Here is a 23,259-nt window from a genome sequence, read left to right on the forward strand (position 1 = left end):
TTTGATAAAATATTGGCTTTGATCACTTGAACAATTATTTTGGGAGGGCATGTAAGATTTATTTTAATATGTAAGCACAAATATTTGGAAATATGGATTTTTTTTTGTTAATCTGAGGTATATGGGCACAGACTTCCCATGGATAACAAAAACAGATACCACTTAGGTTGCTGACAATGACTCTAAAGCTGCAGTGACATGAAGTGATCATGCCTTCCATGGATGTAACAACTTCTGTGGAAGTTTCAGCATGTAAAAATGGGACTGATGCATGGCCTCAACCCAAAACGTCGACTTGCACCTTTTGCTCCACAGATGCTGATTGACCCACTGAATACTTCCAACGTTCTGTTTGTGTTCAAGCTTCCAGCATCTGCAATCTCTTTTGTCTACATAAGTTCAGTGTTCAGTTTTACATGTGCATATTGCCAAACATTAGCCTGAATTAGAGGAAGCAGAAAAACAGTAAACAGAAAATAAACATTTTTTTGTTTGCAGTCTTCTTGCCAATAAAATTTACATTTGTCTTGCAGAGTTTATTTAGAATTTGGTTATTACTTAGATTCCTTAATACATACTCTTCAATTCTAGCACAACATGCCATTTTGGAGAATATTGAATCATGGTGACCTGATGTCATTGCATCAAGCTCTGGAATTGGACTATCTGTGAACAACTGGAAAGGAGCACAAAGCTGAGCTACTGCTACAAATGGCTTGCATCTTGCTTCAGTGTGGACCACTAACTTTGTTCATAATGATTCTTGTCAACCCTGGACAAAAGTGTTAGGACAGTGAGCAGCCCAGCTATCTGAGTGATCTGCTTATTAATGTTGGACATTAACTTAAAAATAGACATGCACAGGTTGCAAGAGCTTTATAGAGTGAAATTACCACCTTGATTTTTATTTTAAATCTATTCAAATGCAAAAATCTTTTGAATTGGACCTTTAAAATAGGACCATATCTTGTGTTGAACTATAGTCAAGCCAGTGTCTGTTCATTTTAAAATGCACTGAAACCTTTGCTGTTATTAATAAGGAGACTTTGTGCAAGACATTCTTTGGAAATCTTGCTGTATAAATGTTCCTGAACATCAATTCTTCAGCATTATCTGATCCAGCAGTGTTGTATTGGGAGATTGGCTGCAGCAATGCATTGGAGATTTTTTTTGACAAATTTGAATAAGCAGGCCTATCTACTGTTTTCTTTAAAAAAAAACTTCATTTTAGTTGGGGTCTTTTTAATTCTATTAGATTTTTTAATAAACACCTTAATTCTGAGTGTTCCCATGCTGATGCAGGGCACAGCATGAAATAGAACCTCAAACTCAGCAGCTAATCTTCCTTTTTAACACTGCTTGGTGGTATAGAGGATGGAGATGTGAGGCTCGATTAAAACCACAAAAGAGTTAATGATTCAAGTGAAGGACTTTTCATCAAAACTGGAAAATAGAACTGACTTAAAGCAGGAAGAGTTGTTTGGGAAGGGGGGTGTGTTTGGGGAGAAGTGTGTTGCGAAGATGGTGGAGGAAAGAACAAATAAGTCCTGTGATAGGAATGGAATAGGAGGTGAAGTGACTAAAGGAGTAATGGTACGAGAAATATGCTGATGTTGATGGTGCATATTCTCTTCCCATTTCCCCCATTAATTGAATTGTTTCATTTTGTCCTCTTTGACATCAACAGAATCACTATATTAGTGATTTTCTGCTGTTAGTAGCTCCAGTCAGATTGTTCAGGCATATTTTTATGATATTACAAGTGGACTTTGCTACTTTCCCTTTTTTTAGTCAAATGCCACCTAGAAAATACCTGATTTGAGCAACTTGGATATCTGAGATGCTGATAATAACATGTATTAGTCCATCTCTGAATAAATAAAGCAACACAAAAAAAAATAGTTGGCTGGACCCACTGCTGTTTATTTAAAATATTTATAAACTATTTATTCCTAACTATCGAATGCAATTGTAATGTTGAAAATTAGTTTCCAATCTCTCATCTAGTGTTTGCCATGCATTTTGGGGATTTGCACAATAATCCATTATTTCATTTCAAGTTAAATTCAGTTCAACTTCAGGAGTAAATACTAGAAATATTAAGAGAGGTTTGACTATGATGCTTCACAAAGATAGTGAGTTGAAATATCTTCTGTGTTATGCCCAAGATGAATGTTTTATACTCAACAAATTAAGTTCAATATACAACACTGAGGTCAAGTTGGATCAACTCCTGTGATCTTGACAGGAGCTGAACACAAACTATCCCAGGCATAACTGTGAAGACCATTTCGCCTTTTATTCCCCCAATACTTAAAAGAATAGTTCTAAGTGTGATATAAACACTTAGTATCATGACATCTTGGCTAATGCCACTGTAATGCACTTGACATAATTCTCTTAAGCTTTCTATGGTACCATTATGCTTTGTAAGCTAACGTTATGTATGCTTTTTTTCTTGCGTTATCCACCTAATGTCCATTGTGTTTGCACCATGAGTACAAACTATGGCATAGCTACTTGGCTCCCATACATACTTTCCCATAGCAAAATAATACAAACACTACTGCTGTGTGAATTGCTGTGTTTTAACATGCATTGAGACTCTGAGTGGTCCAACAGACTACTGTCTATGTAGGTAATAAAAATTAATTTCAAGTTGAGTGATCTGCTTAAATATTTGTTTCATACAATGCAGGCAGCTATATAGCAACATGATGGGATATAATTATGTAAGTAACACTGTAGTGGTAAAGATGTTAATAAAAATTTAATACCAGTCAATTCAAGAATGCAAATTGGCTGATTGAGGTTTTGTTTGAAGCCACTTTATTAGATTGAGAGTTTTTTGGCCACCTTTCAGTGGAAGATTGACCTACAACCAGTATAACCCTCCTCATTACTCCCTCAGCATATTGGACTCACTGGATTAGCCATTCATTGCAAGACCATCCATTGCATCCCATCCAGCATTTTCTCCTTCAAAATTGTGCAGTACTTCGGGACATCATCTTGGAGAGCAAATATAAATCCAGGTCCTTTTTCTCTTCTACCAGCCACTTCATTTGACACTGTGCATAAATTTAGACTCGGATAAAACTATGCAGCCCAAACCCTAAGGTGTACATAGAAGGTGAACAGTACAGCACAGGAGCCTTCAGCCCATGATATCTGTGCTGACCATGATGTGAATCCAAACTAATCATATCTGCCTGCATGTGGTCTATATCCCTCCATTCCCTGCCTGTTCATGTGTCTCTCTAAATGTCTCTTAAAAATGCCTATTTTATCTGCTTCCACCACTTCCCCTGGCACTGTGTTTTTAAAAAAAAAGTTGGCTCATAAATCTCCTTTAAACTTTCTCCCTTTCACCTTAAAGCTATGCACTCTAGTATCAGACATTTTTTTTCCTAGGGTGAAAGACTCTATCTACCATATCTATGCCTCTCATGATTTTATATAGTTCTATCAGGTGTCCCCTTGACCTCCAACACTATTCGGTTCAGTTGTTGCCCTTCTGCTGTATGGCCTCCATTGATGCCGAGTGAACTAAAACCTCTTAGAATTATTATCCACATGTTCAAATACTTAGCATTGCTCCTCCCCATCTTGCCCCTGAGATCTGGTTCTTGTGCAGTACCTTACTTCCTTTGTTCCACCACTTAAGCAAAAAGCACACTTTCAGTCTAAGACCTGTGATATCCTCTCCTTCATAAACTGCTCCCAAATCATTTGCCTTTAGTTTACTCAAATCCAATCAATGGCCTAGACTAATTTAGCATGTGTTTTCATTTTAATCTATTTGCTCTCCTATGAATTGCCGTTTAATGGCATTAAACATGTTATATAAATGCTGGATGACATTCTGTAATGCATTTTGCCACGTCTACCCATTGGCTATGTGACCATTAAGTACTTCCATTATCCAGCCCAGTGGAACCATCATCACTTGATTGCATTCCTCTCATTTGTAGCTAGACTGTCTCCAGCAATGGCCACTGTTCCTTCTGTCGCACTATTGAGATGATCTTGTTCCACAGCATGATGTTAGCCTGGCCCAGATTGGGTGGTTCTGGATTCAACCCCTACTCCAGATTTCAATGCACATTTTAATCTGATACCAAACTGTTTTTTGAATGCAATGCAAAATTAGGGCCTACCTGGAGTTTTAAAAACACTTTAGGGTTCAGGGAGCAACACAATGGACAGTCGACATTTTGAGTCGAGATCCTTCATCTGGACATCTGAAGTCTAGGTGAAGGGTCTCAACCTGAAATGCTGACTGTCCACTTCCCTCAATAGATGCTGCCTGACCCACTGAGGTCCTCCAGCTCCTTTGTGTGTTGCTCCAGATTTCCAGCATCTGCAGTCTCTTGTGTCTCAGGAACTTTCCCTCTAACAAAGAACAGAAGAAAATAGCAGGAGTCCCTCAGCCCCTTGAGCCTATCCTGTCATTCGATATGATCATGACTGATCCGTCCCAGGACTCATCTCTGCCAGTTACCCATTGCCCTTAGTTTCTTGATCTTTCAGAAAAAATTATCTACTTCCTCTTTAAATACTCCCAATGATCTAGCCTCTCCAGGATAGAGAATTGCAGAGAACCACCACCCTCTGTGAGAAGTTGTTCTTATGCACCTCCATTTTAAATGACTGCCCCTACTCTTGTAACAATGTCTTGTTCAAGATCCTCTGTCTACCCTGTCATGCCTCCTCATGATCTTATGTTTCAGTAAGATCATCCCTCATTGTTCTGAACTCCAAAAGAACATAAACTAATTTCTTTAGCTGCTTGTGATGATAACCCCCTCATCCCAGAACTTGATCATGTGACTCTCTTCTGGACTGCTTCTACTGCCAGTATATACCAAACCAGCACAGTACTCCAGGTGTGGCCTCACCAGTGCCCTGTTTTATGGTCACAAAACTTTATTGCAAGAGTTGGACTTCAGAAATAACAAAGGCCAATATACCATTTGCCTTCCCAACCACTTGCTGCACCTGTTGATGACTTTTTGCAAAGTCATTCAGAAGAAAATTTAGACTTCCCTCTGTACTTTGAACCACAATTTTCTCCCTTTAGATAATAGTCTGTCTTTAATTTCTCTTACAAAAGTGCAGACCTCACACTTTCCCACATTAAACTCCATTTGACAAGTTATTGCCCAATCACTTGGCCTATGTTCATATGCAGAGTCTAAATAATTTCATGCCCACCTATTTTCATATCATCTGCAAACTTCAATACCTTGCACTCTGCACCGCCAGGTCATTAAAGGCCAAGAACTGGTCTTTTTTTTACTTTCCATTCACCTTATCCACATCAGTTTCTGTTTTTTTTAATTAAAAAAAAATTAGTTTTCTCAGTGCTATTTGTGGGCAGTCAACATCTCAAAAGATTCTGGGCAGCTCCAGTAAGCTGGCTTTAAATGCTCATACCCACTTACTTCCCCCCTACCTCCCAATAGGGAGATGGGCCACAGCCTTGATTTGCTGCAGTCCATCTACCTCACAGCTCCAGTGACTTGGGTTCAATCCTCATTGGGTGCTGACCGTACCCATCCCAAAGCCTGCAGATTGGTAGGTTAATTAGCCCCTAGTGTGTATGTGAGTGGTAGAATTGGGAGGCGCTGATGAGAATGGGTTGCAGGGGAACTTAGTGGGGACTGGGATTTCTCTGTGAGCCAGATATAGACTCAGTGAGCTAAATGACTCCTTAGCAGTGAGAAATATTTACCAGTAGAATGCAATAATCCAGCACCCTCAGGACTTTGGTGCCACCTGACCAGCGGATATTCTGGATTGTTGGCTGTTTCTTTTATCAATACTCATACACATTTCATTCAGTATTTTTTTAAGGAAATGTTAGACAATAGTATAATAAATTTTCCAACAAAATGATAAATTTAAAGGGAACGCAGGAAAGATTACCCTGGTGTGTTTAATAAGAACAGGTACAATGAGTTGAAAGGGAGTGTGGGAAAAGGCCCCTTGTTGTTTAAAGGGGTCCAGCTCCTGTCAAAGTTCTACCCCTAATTATCTTACATCGTAGATATGGAAGAAAACCACTTGGCCCACTGAGTCCATACCAGTTCCCAGGGAAACAATCCCATTCCCTCTCTCTGATATCCTTTTGACCCCCTCTACAGTCAGGAGTAATTTACAGGGCCAAAGTTTTTAAACTAACCTTGCACTGATTATTTAAAAACTATTTTTTAAAAAAATCAAGTTATTCTTTTCTATTCATCCACAGGATGAGAATGTTGCTGGTAATGGTGGTATTTGCTGTTCACCCCTGAACTAAGGAGCCAGTTAAATAAACCACACTGGTGGGTCTAGAGTCATATCTTGACCAGACGAGGTTAGGATGGTTAAATTCCTTTAAAATTCTATATGTATTTAATTATTTACATTCCCCAGCTGTGCTGGTGGGATTCAAACTCCTGTCTTTCTCCAAAACTCTGACAAATACTCCAGTATTTGTAGACACTGTGCTGTTGTACCAGTCCATTGGTATGAGTGTTTTTAAAATAATTAAAATAGAATTAAATAATATTTTTAAATAAAATAATCTAAAAAACATTTCCCATCTCCTTTGCCCTGTAATGTGCAAGCCAAGAATCCTGATTGAAATTGATGAAGTTTTTAATCCTGCACCAGAGCTAAGAAATCCCTCAGGGATCTGTACTGGGACCCTTACTCTTTGTGATTTTTACAAATGACCTGGATGAGTGGGTTAGTAAGTTTGCAGATGACATAAAGGTTGGGGGTGTTGTGGATAGTTTGGAGGGCTGTCAGCGGTTACAGAGGGACATAGATAGGATGCAAAGTTGGGCTGAGAAGTGGCAGATGCAGTTCAACCCAGATAAGTGTGAAGTGGTTCATTTTGGTAGGTCAAATATGATGGCAGAATATAGTCTTAATGGTAGGACTCTTGGCAGTGTGGAGGATCAGAGGGATCTTGGGGTCCGAGTCCATAGGATGGTCAAAGAGGCTGCGCAGGTTGACTCTGTGGTTAAGAAGGCATATGGTGTATTGTCCTTCATCAATCGGGGAATTGAATTTAGGAGCCAAGAGGTATTGTTGCAGCTATATAGGTCCCTGGTCAGACCCCACTTGGAGTACTGTGCTCAGTTCTGGTCACCTCACTACAGAAAGGATGTGGAAGCCATAGAAAAGGTGCAGAGGAGATTTACTAGGATGCTGCCTGGAATGCGGAGCACGCCTTATGAAAGTAGGTTGAAGGAACTCGGCCTTTTCTCCTTGGAGAGACGGAGGATGAGGGAGGACCTGATAGAGGTGTATAAGATGATGAGAGGTATTGATTGGGTAGATAGTCAGAGGCTTTTCCCCAGGGCTGAAATGGTGGCCACAAGAGGACATAGGTTTAAGGTGCTGGGGAGTAGGTATAGGGGAGATGTCAGAGGTAAGTTCTTTACTCAGAGAGTGGTGAGTGCGTGGAATGGGCTGCTGGCAACGGCGGTGGAGGCGGATATGATAGGGTCTCTCAAGAGACTGTTGGATAGGTACATGGAGCTGAGAAAAATAGAGGGCTATGGGTAAGCCTAGTAATTTCTAGGGTAGGGACATGTTCAGCACAGCTTTGTGGGCCAAAGGTCCTGAATTGTGCTGTAGTTTTTCTATGTTCTAATCTGCAGAGTCTGAGAGAGCCCGCTCACCTCTGGCAATTCAACCATCTGTATTGGGTTTAGAATTGGTCGACTTTGAAAATATAGATGGGGTCTCTGGATCGTGCAACCAAATAGGAGACATTGGCACCTTCAATGCTGGATGCAGCAGTCCAGGACTTGGGTCAGTTGGGATTAGTCAAGCCAGATACAAATTCAAGTGGTGAACGAAGCTGGGCTCTGCATGTGGAGCAATGTGATGGGTGTGGATCCAGCTGATTTTGAGGAAGTGAGTACTGTGCTTAGGTCAGGAACAAACGGCCAAACCAATGGCAGCAGCCTATAAGATTCGGGCCAATGATACATCCTTACCAATCAATAACCAACTAGTGGCAACATCCAACTCTAAGATACTTTTTACTGGAATTTCTCACAATGAAACCCAACCATTAATTTTACAATTGGAAACCCACCCAGAAATTGGTTCTTCTAGTCCAACCTATGTATCAGCCAATTGTTTTCATGTCCTAAAACAATATTAAAATTTTATATCTAACTCAATTTTACTATTTTCTTGGCACTTTTGATTACGTAAGATATACTGATCTTTAGAAATACTTAATTCTGCTGCAGGTAAATTTTGATCATAATGTGAAATTCCACATCATTCTTCAACTGAAAACCCAAGGCTGAGATTTCTGGTTTAGTGAAGAATGAAAATACGAAGGTGATGATGAAACATTGGAATCGTGGACTCAGATAACTAATGTACCTTTGCAGCACATTGTACTTACTGGCACAGTCAAAGGTACGCCCAGTGAATCAGAACTCAGCAAAGATGGAAGTGCTTAAATTCTGTGTTTCCTTAGTAAATATTGTACAAGATATTTAGAAATGTCAATGCACTCATATGAATACACAAGGTGGAATCTTCTATTCCAGGTGTGAGTGAATTTTAACCAAAGGTGATTATCTGGGAATAGCAAAGGATGGGTGCAGCTTGGTTAATGTGAAGGCCTTGAACTGCATGAAGCTTTCTCTGGGCAGTCAGTCATCTACTGAAAGGTCAGCACTCAGAGCATTCAAAGAACCACCACCACCAAGAACATCTGAGCTTAGTGGCTTTAAAATAAATATAACTCCTGAAAATGTTAAGACACATTATATATAAGTGCCGAGGTCTGGACCTGTGGAGGCACTCGATTTGAGATGGAAAGCTCATAGACTGAAATTGGACCTTTCTCGATCTATCCAGTTCTTCCTGCACTCACTCCCGTCCCCATCACTCACACAGTGGTCCCCTCTGCCCTCCCCACCTCCCTCACTTGGTTCCATGCGCCACCTTCCTCTCCTATCAGATTCCATCTGCAGCTCTTTGTCACCTCCACCTATCACCTCCCAGCCTCTGTCACTGTTTCCACTTTTCCCTCCTCCATCTGCCTATCACCTCTCCTCACCTGGATCCACCTATTGTTTGCCAGCTCTTGCCTCACCCCTTACCCTCACCTTTTTGTACTGGCTATCTCCCCTCTAACTCCAGATGGTCTCGATCCGAATCATCAATTGTCCACTTTCCTCCATAGATGTTGTCTGACCCGCTGAGTTCCTCCAGCAGCTTGTTTGTTTCTGAGAGAGAGGGGAACACAGGAGGTGAGGGTTAGCTGAAATTGGAAATTCAGTGTTCACAACATTTGAGGTTTGAAACCTTTCCCAGTGATCAGTGTGACAAACAAGCAGCGGTTAGGAGCTTTCCATATGGCTTTTTACAGGAATCATACAGGTCCTTTTTGTTTGCATGGGTTCTATTTAGTGCCGACATAATACAAGGAGCATGTTTAATGTACCTGGAACGGGTGAAATCCAATTTCTAAGCAATACTCTTTTCCCATTCAATCTTCTCATTTACTGTTCTGCAGATATTCACCTCCATTTCTACAGATGCTGCACCTCATTTAAATTGCAATTAACACATACATTAAAATAACTGTGAAGTTTATCAGGAAACTTGACAAGGCAGCTCACTTCATGGTCTGATGTGTTAATCTCATCTAATTTCACCTTCTCCGGAGCGTTTCAGCCCTGGTCACTTGCAGTTCTGCTGATATTTTTCCCATCTGAAATCAGTTAACTCAAGGAAGCCCAAAGATTGAGCAACACACAAAAAGCTGGAAGAACTCAGCAGGTCAGCTGGCATGATGCTGCTTGACCCCCTTGAGTTCCTCCAGCTTTTTGTGGGTTGCTCCAGATTTCCAGCAACTGCAGTGTCTTGGGTCTCCAAACCCAAAGATTGAGCCTTGTTTTTTTTCTCCCCTATCCTGCAGTAGGTAAGATGTCTTTTGCTAACCTTACCAAACAGCATCCAAGCTACCTTACCAAAAAAACAAAGGGTTTGCAGGAAAGTATGGATTTGGACAAGTGGGCAGAATCACTGCAAACAGAAATCAATATACAAAAGTATGAAGTAATGCACTTAGAGAGAGCAAACACAGCCAGGAAATACAGAGTGGAACCTTGGGAGTTCACATCCCTGAACCTAGCAATGATAGGTGTTATTAAGAAGGCATACATGAGACTTTCACCTATTAGCCAAGGCAGGGAATACCAAAGCAGGGAGGTTGTGCTGGAACCGTATAAAACTAGTTTGGTTACAGAGTGTTGTATACAGGCTTGGTAACCATGATACAGAATGAATGTATGTATGCTAGAGGGAGTAGAAGTGAATAACACGGATGTTGCTAGGACTAGATAATTTTTTTGTGAAACCAAGGAATTCTAATCAAGATGTATAAAATTATTAGTGGCCTAGGGAGGGTGAGTAGGAAGTACCTACTTACCTTAGTAAAGAGGTCGGTACCAGCAGTGGGAGAGTGGAGCATAGATGTAGTGTAATCAGTAGAAGGGTTTAAAAAGGAGTCAATGAGAATTTTTTCCCCACTCAGAAGTTGGTGATGGTGAGGAACCCATTGGCTAACCACATTTAGTAAGTCCATGGACATGCACTCGAGGTTCCTTAGCTTGCAAGGCAGTGGACCAAGAGGTTAAACTGGGATTAGACTGGATAGCTCTTCCTTGGCCAACAAAATGATCTCCTTCAGTGCTGTAAATCTCCAATTCTATAAGTTGTTCCATTTTACATCCCTGATTTTGCAATGAATACATTGTACCAAATCTACACCAATTAAGTGTAAAATCTGTCAATGTCATTTGAGGGAACTAAGCTAGATTTAAAGAAATATTTTAAAATAGCTTTAATTTGTTGAATTCTTAAACTTTATGGCTGATTATGCTTTGCTCATTTTTAATTGTCTGAAGCAGTAAAACACCACCTAACTTCTCTTACTATTTTACATGCTTCTACAATACTAAGGAGCTCAGAAAGGTTGGATAGGAAGGACCTATTTCCAATAGCAGGGAGATGCATTGGCAAATCCATATAACCACTTAGTAAATGCACAGTTGGAGCACTTTGTGCAGCTCTGGGCTCTGCACTATGTGGGGTCAGTGCAGATTCACAAGAATGCTGCTGGGTATGAATTAGTATAAAATAAGGACAATTTCAGGCAAAATTCACAAATGTTAAAGGATGATTTTACAATAAGATTATGAAGGGAATTAAGGACTTTGGGAAATGGAACCACATGGGTTTAGAATTACAGCTCATGTCGCATGGTCGACTTTGGTGGAGTAATTTGCAATTAATGTTTCCTGGTCTACTGACAGTAACACACAGGGAAGATGAAGAAGTTCCCCTTCACAGCTGAATATTGATTTTAATTTGCCATTAAATAGCTCAACAACAGACGTAGCACACATTGAAGATGAACATCCTGGAGTTATTTAGTAGATGGAAAATGTCAATCGATAATGCAATTGTCTTCACAACAACTAACCAGGAGGAACTATTGCAAATACATTAGCTTTTTCAAATGTGTGACAGACAACTTGCACTTTTGCCCTTTTCTCCTGGTAGATCACCATTGAACATCTAGCTCAAGTACAGCAGATTTCCACACTGTCCATTGTCTAGATAAAAACGAGACCTCCTTGCTCTCAGCTAAAAAGGTGAGATGGGGAAAATGGAGGGGTAGAGTCACTATTATCTACATATTGTCAATAGTGATTGTAAACCAATGATCTTTGTGATTGATCAGTATAGCTCTACTGCAACGGACTGTGAGGATGAACTACCTGTTGGATGTCCAAACCTGAAGATTCACAGTGCGAAGCTACAACTTGCTCATTAATGTATTATAGTGAGTTAACCAACTTGACTCCTATTCCAGCACTGTGGCACCTGAGAATGGCAAGAAGGGAGGAGAGAAATTTGGAGAAAAAAATAACAATACAATAATCTGCTTCAACTTTGCTCACTCGAGCTGAAATGTCCCGTAGAACATGTTGTCCTGAAATAAATCCAACATTAAGTTCAATTGCAGAGGAAATTCCTTGGTATAAACCGGCATTTAAGAAAATATTGTATCTTTAGATTTTAGTTTCCTCTATTTTAGTGATGAAGCTGTTTCCCTCAGGTAGAAGATAGTAAAAACTATTGGAAAGGATTTTCATTCTCTTGTTCATCAAAGGTCTGCTCTCGCAAATCGATCGGAATGCATCCTCCTGTAAACTGTCTGTTTCGTCAGTACTTGGTAAGTGCTCTGCTGTGACAAAGGGATGGAGATACTTGTAATAAACACACTTTACAATCACACCGATAAGATAAGATGATGATGCGCCAATAAGTAGTTGAACTGTGTAGGGAGCAGTTAAAACTGGGTCTCTGTGGAGCCACCAAAAGCCAACCAGAATTCCACAATCCACTGCTATGAATGAGTGATAGATAATCTGTCTGATGCACGTTTTTCCCTCAGCGACATTAAGCCAAGTGAAATACAAGATCACTGCCACCGTACCTCGATAGAAGACCTCTTCTGGAAAGCTGTTCATGAAGGTTGTGCCTTGTTGCCATGCCCAGAAGAACATCGGCAGCCAAACCATAGCAAAGTGCAAGAAGACATACTGTCTGAATACAGTTGCAAATAATGCAATGCTGACAATCCTGGGCCAGATGAGCAGCAGGTTACACAGGAAGTAAGGCACAGCCGACTTTAATCGAAGATGCATTTTGTCCGAAAGAGACTTGCGAAGGGATTGGTGAAAGTCCAGCAGAGCCCAGGCAATGGAGAGGAAAGAAGCAACAAGTGAGAAATCTGTGGAAATTAGATCAATAGTGAGCAGAAAATGCTTGTAAAGCTTAGTTAGTTAAACATAATATTTAAATACCACAGAGCCAAGATAAAGTTTTCTAAAACTGCCTCACTCTTAGTCATAAGATAACCCTTTAAAGGCTATATTAGAGTCATACAACATGGAAACAGGCTCTTTGGATCAAGTGGTCCATACCAACCAAATACCCATCCAAGCTAGTTCCGTTTGCCTGTGTTTGGCCCTTATCCTTCCAAACCTCTATCATCCACGTACCTGTCCAACTGTCTTTTAAAAGTTGTTGTACCTGCCTTAACCACTTCCTTCGGCAGCTCATTCTTTACATGTACCACTCTGTGTATATAAAAAAAAAGTTGCCCCTCAAGTTCCTAATAAATCTTTCCCCTCACACCTTAAACCTATGCCCTCTAGTTCTTGATTCCCCAACCCTGGGAAAAAGACTGAGTGCACTCACCCTATCTATGCCCCTCATGATTTTATATCTCTAAGATCACCTCTGTTTCCTGAACTCTAAGGAAAAATGTCTCAGCCTGTCCAACCTCTCCCTATAACACAACATCCTTGCAAATCCTTTTTGCACTCTTTCTAGTGTAATAACATCTTTCCCATAGCAGGGTGACCAAAACTGAACACAATACCCCAAGTGCAGCCTCACCAGTGTCTAATACAACTGCAACATAACCTCCCAGCTTCTAGAGTCAATGCCCCGCGTGATAAAGGCCAGCGTGCCAAAAGCCTTCTTTACCACCCTGTCTGCCTGTGACTCCACTTTCAGGGAACCATGTACCTGAACTCTATCTTTATGATAGACAAGCAAAGTAATATTGTCAGTAGTTCTTTTCATCGCTTTACTCAGTACATTGTCTGCTCATCGTTCCTCCTTTCAAGGATTGCTTCACAAGGCGGAAATATAAAGGGTGTAGTAACACAGTGGTTAAATTATTGAACTAGTATCCAGGGTGCGTTAACAGGGTGGTTATGTTGCTGGACTGGTGTTTAGGTTAAGTTACTGGACTCGTATCCAGTTATGGTAACATGGTGGTTAAGTTACTAGACTAGTATGCACAGTATACTAACAAAATGGGTTAGTTACTCAACCAGTATCCAGGGTGTTGCAAGTGGTTAAGTTATTGGACTGGTGACCAGGGTGTGGTACAGAGTGGTTACGTTCCTGGACTAATATCCAAGATGTTGTAACACTGTGGTTAAGTTATTATTACACCATAGATACTGGTCCAATATGTTGGTTAAGTTACTGGACTAGCATCCAGATGTAATAACAGGATGGTTAAGTTACTGGGCCAGTATCCAGATGCCTGGACTCTAGTTCTGGATAACGAGGGAGGTGAAGGATAAAATAAAAGCAAAAGGGGCGGCGTACAAAGTAGCAAAAATTAGTGGGAAAACAGAAGATTGGAAAGTTTTTAAAAATCTGCAGAGAGAAACTAAGAAGGTCATTAGGAAAGCAAAGGTGAGTTACGAAAGGAAGCTGGCGGACAACATTCGGAAGGATTCTAAGAGTTTTTTTAAATACATAAGGAATAAAAGAGAGACACGGGTTGACATAGGACCAATTGATAACGGTGCAGGAGGTATTATAATGGACGATAGTGAGATGGCAAGGGAATTGAATGAATATTTTGCATCGGTCTTCACCGTGGAGGACATAAGCAATGTGCCCATTAGTCAGGAGTCTCACGAATTGGAACTGAGTTCAGTTGAGATTAATAGGGAGAAGGTGCTAGGAAAACTAAAGGGGCTTAAGACTGATAAGTCTCCCGGACCGGATGAGGTGCATCCCCGGGTTCTGAAGGAGGTGGCTGTAGAGATAGTGGAGGCATTGGCGATTATTTTTCAGGAATCGATAGATTCTGGCATGGTTCCGGAGGACTGGAGGGTAGCGAATGTAGTTCCGTTGTATAAGAAAGGTGGGAGGCAGCACAAAGGCAATTACAGACCTATTAGTCTGACGTCAGTGGTGGGAAAATTATTGGAATCTATCCTCAAGGAGGAAGTTACCGAATACCTAGAGGCGCAAGGCAAGATTGGACCTAGTCAACATGGTTTTGTGAAGGGGAGGTCCTGTCTGACCAACCTATTGGAGTTTTTTGAAGAAATCACAGGTAGGGTGGATAAGGGAGAGGCGGTAGACGTTGTGTAATTAGACTTTCAAAAGGCCTTCGATAAGGTGCCTCACAAGAGACTGATTAATAAGATGAGAGGTCATGGAATTATGGGTAGGGTAGCAAAATGGGTGGAGCATTGGCTGGTTGGCAGGAAGCAAAGGGTGGAAATAAAAGGATCTCGTTCTGGTTGGTTACCGGTTACTAGTGGTGTGCCGCAGGGGTCGGTGTTGGGGCCGCTCCTTTTTACCTTGTACATCAATGATTTGGATGATGGAATAAATGGTTGTGTGGCTAAGTTTGCGGATGACACCAAGATAAGTGGAGGAGTAGGGAGCATAGAGGAAATAGAAAGGATGCAGAGGGACCTAGACAGTTTAGGAGAATGGGCAAGGAAATGGCAGATGAGATTCAATGTTGAGAAATGTGCAGTTGTACACTTTGGAAGCAGAAATAAGCGGGTAGATTATTATCTAGAAGGAGAGAAGATTGATAGTACGGTAGTACAAAGGGACTTGGGGGTACTCGTACAAGATACCTTAAAAGTTAACCACCAGGTCGGATCGGTGGTTAAGAAAGCGAATGCTATGTTGGCATTCATCTCGAGAGGTATAGTGTATAAAAGTAAGGAAGTGTTGATGAGGCTCTACGGGGCACTAGTGAGGCCTCATTTGGAATACTGTGCGCAGTTTTGGGCCCCACATCTTAGGAAGGATGTGCTGACGTTGGAGAGGGTTCAGAGGAGATTTACGAGAATGATTCCGGGAATGAAAGGGCTTAAGTATGATGAGCGTTTGTCGGCTCTTGGACTGTACTCACTGGAGTACAGAAGGATGAGAGGGGACCTCGTAGTGACATTTAAAATGTTGACAGGTAAGGATAGAGTAGATGTGGCTAGGCTGTTTCCCTTGGTGGGCGAGTCCAGGACCAGAGGGCACAATCTTAGAATTAGAGGGTACAGTTTCAAGACAGAGATGAGGAGAAATTTCTTTACCCAGAGGGTGGTGAAATTGTGGAACTCCTTGCCACGCACAGCAGTGGAGGCCAGATCAGTGGGGGTGTTCAAGGAGGAGATAGACAGATATCTAAATAGTCAGGGTATCAAGGGATATGGGGATAAGGCTGGAAAATGGGATTAGAATAGTTTTTTTTTTCTCTTTTCTTTTTTCTTTTTTTCCCACCCCATTTCTTTTTCCCTTTTCCTTGGAGCAGACTCGATGGGCCGAATGGCCTGCTTCTGCTCCCTTGTCTTGTGATCTTGTGAATCCTGCAATTGCAACTGAGGTATTTAAATTAAAACAGTTAAGTATTTTTGGAAAGTAAAACTAGTATCAACAATGGTGACCATGAAAACATTGATTTGTCAGAAAAATTTATCTGATTTACTAATTCATTCAGATTTTTAAAAAATCTATCCAGTCTGTTACATGTGTTTCCAGATCCAGCACAATGCGATTACTTCTTAACTGTCCTCATATTTGGTTCAGCAGCCCATTCAGTTCCATGGCAATTAGAATTATGCATTAAATGGTGGCTCAGTCAGCAAAATGACTGAACAAGTTAATTAACCTTGCTTGCTCAGCACTTACACTGGTGAATCTCCATCTGATTCTTCTCCATAATGATGTAGAGCATTAGTGCAAGTTGAGGAGCACTTTCAAAGATGCTCTCAAAAAGTCGCAACATGCTGATATCACAGGCCAAGTAAATGGCATACTGTAAGCCCATGGTCTCCTTTTCTTTATATACTCGGAAGCCTAGTTCCAGTGCTGCTACGTACCTGAGGGAACAAAATTCAAATGATAAAAACAACAGTATGTCATTTCATAAATCCTGAGGACACAGACAAGGAAAGCCATTCAACTCAAGCCCACTGATGGGCCTCAAATGCATACAGTTCTTTCCACAGCATCTAACTATTCCTTAAATAATTATTGTAAATTCACCTTGATCCATAAACACACCCCAAGTGCTTTTCACACTTTTCTCAGAGTGACTTTTATCCTAAACTAATGCAGTGTTCTGCATGTACTTTTCCACACTGTGAAATATCTGCTGTTTCTCTTTCAGGCCAATTCATCAATCCTCAATCTGCAGGAATCAGCCTCTGCTCCATCTCCAGGATGTAAAAATGTCTTTTGATAAATGCTCTGCAATAAAATTGTATTGACATTCTGCACAGCTAGATATAGAACCATAGAACATTACAGCACAATACAGGCCCTTCGGCCCACCATGTTGTGCCAACCTTCAAACCACTCCTAAGACTATCTAACCCCTTCTTCCCACATATCCCTCTATCTTAAATTCCTCCATATGCTTATCTAACAATCTCTTGAACTTGCCCAACGTATCAGCCTCCACCACCACCCCCGGCAGTGCATTCCATGCACCAACCACTCTTTGGGTGAAAAACCTCTCTCTGATATCTCCCTTGAACTTCCCACCCATTACCTTAAAGCCATGCCCTCTTGTATTGAGCATTGGTGCCCTGGGAAAGAGGCGCTGACTGTCCGCTCTATCTATTCCTCTTAATATTTTGTATACCCCTATCATGTCTCCCCTCATCCTCCTTCTCTCCAATGAGTAAAGCCCTAGCTCCTTTAGTCTCTCCTCATAATCCATACTCTCTAATCCAGGCAGCATCCTGGTAAATCTCCTCTGCACCCTCTCCAACGCCTCCACATCCTTCCTATAATGAGGCGACCAGAACTGGACACAGTACTCCAAGTGTGGTCTAACCAGATTACTTCGCAGCTCTTAAACTCGATCCCACGACTTGTGAAAGCTAACATCCCATAATGCTTTCTTAACTACCCTATCCACCTGTGTGGCAACTTTCAGTGATCTGTGTATCTGAACCCCCAGATCCCTCTGCTCCTCTACACTGCCCAGAATATAATTTGCTTTTTTTAAAATTGTAGGTTACAACCCATTTTGGCCTGTCTTGTCTTAAAAGGAGAAAAAAAACACCACCTTTCACAATGCAACCACCTCAAAGCACTTTACAGCCAATGAATTACTTACACCTGACATACAAAGCAAACTGCCAAAAATGAGCACAGCAAGGTTCCACAAACAGAAATGAGAAAATTACCACATTAGTCGCTTGGTTAAGGGATAAATATTGATCAGATTACTGGGAAAATTTCTGTCACAGGATCTTTTAACATCCACCAAAGACAGCTCAACATTGCATCCTGCAACAGTGTCAGTCTAAAACTGCACTCTAATCCCTGAAACAGAACTTGAACCAATTCTGATTTAAAATGACTAACAACTGCACCACAGCTGGAAAATATCTTTTTTGGGCACCAATGCCATCCTCTGTACCTGACAGGCAGGAACACAAGCTCAAGCTGCAGCATGTAGAAAGATGGGCCCCCCGATAAAGGCAAAATATTGAACAACACTATGCATCACAGGCACAACCCTCCCCATTATTGAGGACATCTTCAAGAGATGGTGCCTCAAGATGGCATCCATTACTAAGTCCCTCACCATTCGGGACATGGCCTCTTCTCATTACTACCATCAGGAAGGTACAGGATCCTGAAGACCCACACTCAATGTTTCAGAAACATCTTCTTCCCTTCTGCCATTAGATTCATGAATGGCCCATGAATGCTACCTCATTATTCCTTTTCTTTGCACTGTACTGCTGCTGCAAAACCACAAATTTTACATCAAACTAGTCAGTGATAATAAATCTGATTCTGAGAAAAATATGGTTTACCTTAAGGCAATCTAGGAGCCCAAGACTGGATAAAACAATTTCATTTGGCAAAAGCATATGTAAACAATACTGCCAGCCATAGTGCAATAAGTTCTTGGATATATTAACGTCTATCTGTTTTCTGTATCTATTTACATTCTGTTCTCAGAGGACATGGACCTCAGTGGCCATGCCAACATTCATTACCCACCTCTAACGGCCCATTTGAACCAGGTGCCTTGTTGACCCATTTCAGAGGACAGTTAAGAATCAACCATCCTAGGTAGGACAGGGCAAGGAGAACAGATTTCCTTCCCTTGAAGACATTAGTAAGGCATGGAGTTTGACAACAACCTTACGTATAATAATGATACCAACATATTTCCTGAATTTAAATTCCCAGAGGTGCTGGTGGGATTCAAACTTGTGAATCTGAATCAACAGTTCAAGCTTCTGGATATTAGTCCAGTAACTTACTCTTTTTTTTGCCTGTCTGGAACTTATTTCACCTGTTTTGCTCCTCCCTGTTTCCTTCACTTCCTCCTGAGGGCTAAGGCCCTTTCAAGCTGAGGGCTTCTCAATTCATCGGATGGACCGTACTGCATCCTCAGGCAAAGTTAAAGGCAGAGGGGTCTGCTTCTTAATCAATACCTTGTGGTGCTCAGACGTGACGGTCCTGGCGAGAGCCTGTTCACCCAGCCTGGAATATCCAATGGTGAAGTGTCGACTATTCTATCTGCCAAGGGAGTTCACTTCAACTATGCTGATGGCAGTCTACATCCCACCACAGACGGACATGAAGCCTGAACTCAAAGAGCTATACTCCATGGTCAACAACCTTGAGACAGGATACCCTGAGGCCCTCTTCATTATTGCAAGTGACTTCAATCAGGCCAAACTAAGAGTGTGTTACCAAAATACTATCAGCACATCTCCTGCTTCACCAGGGGTGCTAACACCCTTGACCACTGCTGTACAACCATCAAAGGTGCCTTCCGAGCCATCCCTTGTCCTCACTTTGGGAAATCGTACCACCGTGGGAGGATCCGGTACAGAGAGTTGTGCAGTGCTGGTCTGAGGAAGATGAGCTCCTATGTGACTGATTTGGGACAGTGGATTGGTCCATGTTCAAAGCTGTCAGCCTAGATGAGTATGCCACCATCACAGATTTTATCAGCAAGTGTGCAGAGGACTGTGTACCAAAGAGGACAATACGGGTGTTCCCAAACAGAAAACCATGGATGAACCAAGAGATCTACTCCCTACTGAAGTCGAGGACTGCTGCACACAAATCTGATGATCCTGATCTGTACAAGAAATCGAGATATGACCTTCAGAAAGCTATCAGGGATGCCAAGAGGTAATGCTGACTCAAAATAGAGTGCCAGACCAGCCATCTGTTATGGCAGGGCTTATGTGCCATAACAGGCTACAAGACGAAGACGGGCTGCATAGTTAACAACAGCGCATCCCTTCCTGATGAACTTAATGCATTCTATGCTCGTTTTGAACAGTAGGGAAGTGGATTGTCACCACCCACCCTGACAGCCCCTAATGCAACTGAACCCATGGTCACTGTTGAGGATGTAAGATCAGTCTTCCAGAGAGTGAACACGAAGAAAGCATCTGGCCCAGATGGTGTCCCTGGCCATGTGCTCAGATCTTGTGCTGATCAGCTGGCAGGGGTATTTGCACACATATTTAACCTCTTCTTGCTTCAATCTCAGGTTCCCTCCTGTTTTTAGAAGACCACTATCATCCCGGTACCAAAGAAAAGAAAGGTAACATGCCTTAATGACTACCGACCAATGGCTCTGACATCCACCATCATGAAGTGCTTTGAGAGGCTGGTCATGGCACGCATCAACTCCAGCCTCCCAGACAGACAATCTCGACCCACTGCAATTCACCTATCACCGAAACAGGTCTACAGCAGATGCCATCTCCCTGGCCCTACACTCAGCTCTGGAGCATCTGGACAGTGAAGACACATATGTTAGACTATTGTTTATTGACTACAGCTCTGCCTTCAATACAATAATCCCTAGCAAACTTGTCACCAAATTCCGAGACCTAGGACTCAACACCTCCCTTTGTAACTGGATCCTTGACTTTCTAACAAACAGACTGCAATCAGTGAGGATAGGCAGCAATACCTCCGGCATGATTACTCTCAACACTGGTGCCCCACAAAGCTGTGTCCTCAGCCCTCTACTCTACTCCCTATACACTCATGACTGTGTGGTCAGATTCTGCTCTAACTCCATCTGGAAGTTTGCAGATGATACCACCGTTGTAGGCCGTATCTCAAGCAGATATGATGAGATGGGCTTTGACCTCACGATCTACCTTGTTGTGACCTTGCACCTTATTGCACTGCACTTTCTCTGTACCTGTGACACTTTACTCTGTAATGTTATTGTTTTTCCCTGTACTACATCAATGCACTCTGTACTAACTCAATGTAACTGCACTGTGTAATGAATAGACCTGTACGATCGGTTTGTAAGATAAGTTTTTCACTGTACCTCGGTACAAGTGACAATAATAAACCAATACCTCGTCCCGTTTATTCTTCTCTCTTTTCTCCCTCCCCCCCCCCCCCCCCCCCCCGTGCTGTTGCCCTGACGCCCAACTTTCTCCATGCCTTTACTGACCTGACCAGGAATCCCAGCTGAAACCAATGCAACAGGCCCAGAACGCGGTCTCCTGGCGTGGCCTTCAACTTCGGTAGTCGTCCGGAGTTGGAAAAACTCTCCAACTGTTCCCGATCCCCAGCAAACCAAAACCAGCTGAACAGTTGGACGACCGCCGAGCACAAAAGCACCAGAATCAACACAGCGCTGCCCCAAAAATAGTCTCCAGCCAGGTAGAAGGAGAACGCGACCCAGGCATCGGTACCAAGGTCCAGGAGGAAAGTGCCCAGACCGAGCCAGATAAAGAGCAGGTCGAGGACAGAGAAACGAATCTCATCGTTCGGATACATTTTTGTACCAAACTTCCGGGGAAAAGTTTACAACTATTTACTCTGGAGCTGGTCTCTTACTGTTCTTTGAAACATTTGTCCCTCCCCAACGTACTTTGGCTTCGCGTCGTTGCTGCCTACTTTGCCTCTCCCCACAGAGCCTGCACTGCATAATTAACTTTCTTCCACTGTTAGATCTACAAGGAACTTTTTTTCCCCTTTTAATTGTATGGCATCTGAGGAGGATACGAAAGCAGACAAGAGTGGACACACCTTCAATGCTCCCTTCTGTGGCACCCTCTAGTGTTGTTTTCACCACTCCAAGAAAATCCCGCAGCTGAGTGTCTAAATAGCTTTTTAATGCCATATGTATCTGAACACTCCAGATCGGGGTTCGATACCTTCCAGTGCTATTCTGGAACGCGCGGCTCTAAGCGAGCAACAGAACTTCTCCCAAAACCCACTTTACCCCAGTGACTGACATAGTTGTACAAATTAAAGCTTCCCCTTTGGCACACACATTGAGGATTTCCACCAAGGTTGTTGAAAGGAGAAATTACATCCCATCCCCAGATGAATTGGTTACAATCACATTGTTTTCCATTATTATTCCTTTTTTCTATGACAAAGAAAGAGGCCGTTGAGCCCATCGGATCCATGTGAGCTCCCAGCAGAGCAATTCTAGCAGTTCCCCCTTCCCCCATAGCCCTGCAACGTCTCCCTCACACATTCCCATCAACTCTGCTCCGATTCTATTACCACTTACCAATAAGGAGTAACTAATAGCAACCAACTAACCCATGCCACCTGTGTTCCTTTCCCACTCCTACCAGCTCACCTAGATTCTCTTCCCCTTTGGTCATCTTTTCCATCCCCCCCTAATTTGTTATCCTCCCCCATTGGTTCCATCAGCCATACACCCACCCACCTGGGTTTCTTCTCCCTGGTCTAACTTTCATATCCCTTGAGTCACCTGGTTCCATCTGCCCATCATCCCTCCCTTATTTAGATTTTTTTATTTAGATTTAGATCCCTTTATTAGTCACATGTACATCGAAACACTCAGTGAAATACATCTTTTGTGTAGAGTGTTCTGGGGGCAGCCCGCAAGTGTCGCCACGCTTCCAGCACCAACATAGCATGCCCACAACTTCCTAACCTGTATGTCTTTGGAATGTGGGAGGAAACCGGAGCACCCGGACGAAACCCACGCAGACTTGGAGAGAACGTACAAACTCCTTAGAGACAGCGGCTGGAATTGTAACCAGGTCGCTGGCGCTGTAATGGTGTTACGCTAACTGCTACTCTACCGTGCCTGTCCTGCACTACCTTGCCTGCCCATGCTAATCTGTTTCCTCTTATTACCTTCCAGTCTCTGTCTCTGTATTCCCCCACCTGGCTCCATCTGCCTTTTTTTCTTATCTACTTCCATTTATCACCTACCAGTCTCTGTGTCAAAACTCCCCCTCCCTCACCTGACCTGGATCCACCTGTCACCCTCCAGCTCTGTCTCACCCCTCCCTTTCACCTCTTTACACTGGCAATCTTCCCTCTACACGCTCAGTCCTAATGCAGGGTCTCAGCCCGAAATGTTGACCATGACTT

General features: G+C 42.3%; 2 protein-coding genes across 9 annotated transcripts in view; one reads left to right on the forward strand and one right to left on the reverse strand.

Annotated features, from left to right (window-relative positions):
- The window catches only part of LOC127581574 (eyes absent homolog 3-like), a 69,521-nt gene extending 66,797 nt beyond the window's left edge, over window positions 1-2,724 (forward strand). For 2 of the 6 annotated variants that reach the window (XM_052036041.1, XM_052036044.1), the window contains exon 19: window positions 592-2,722. In XM_052036041.1, the coding sequence (XP_051892001.1) occupies window positions 592-672 (81 nt within the window). In that variant the 3' untranslated portion in view covers window positions 673-2,722. Of the gene's footprint in view, window positions 1-591 lie in introns of all 6 variants that reach the window. The other 4 variants (XM_052036040.1, XM_052036039.1, XM_052036043.1 and 1 more) reach the window with 3 other exon arrangements.
- LOC127581575 (XK-related protein 8-like) lies at window positions 194-21,875 on the reverse strand. 3 transcript variants are annotated; one of them, XM_052036047.1, is made up of 5 exons: window positions 21,347-21,875; window positions 16,564-16,754; window positions 12,539-12,835; window positions 9,135-9,254; window positions 194-440 (listed from the first exon to the last, which is right to left on the reverse strand). In XM_052036047.1, exons 1-4 carry the CDS (start codon window positions 21,673-21,675, stop codon window positions 9,148-9,150), a joined length of 924 nt encoding a protein of 307 aa, XP_051892007.1. In that variant the 5' UTR covers window positions 21,676-21,875; the 3' UTR covers window positions 194-440; window positions 9,135-9,147. The 3 variants fall into 3 exon arrangements, with proteins under 3 accessions (XP_051892007.1, XP_051892006.1, XP_051892005.1); XM_052036046.1 differs by lacking the exon at window positions 194-440 and having other exon boundaries at window positions 6,493-9,254; XM_052036045.1 differs by lacking the exons at window positions 194-440; window positions 9,135-9,254 and having other exon boundaries at window positions 10,947-12,835.
- Between the last annotated feature and the right edge of the window lie 1,384 nt (window positions 21,876-23,259).

Source organism: Pristis pectinata, chromosome 22 (assembly GCF_009764475.1).
Source record: "Pristis pectinata isolate sPriPec2 chromosome 22, sPriPec2.1.pri, whole genome shotgun sequence".
Lineage (NCBI taxonomy): Eukaryota > Metazoa > Chordata > Chondrichthyes > Rhinopristiformes > Pristidae > Pristis > Pristis pectinata.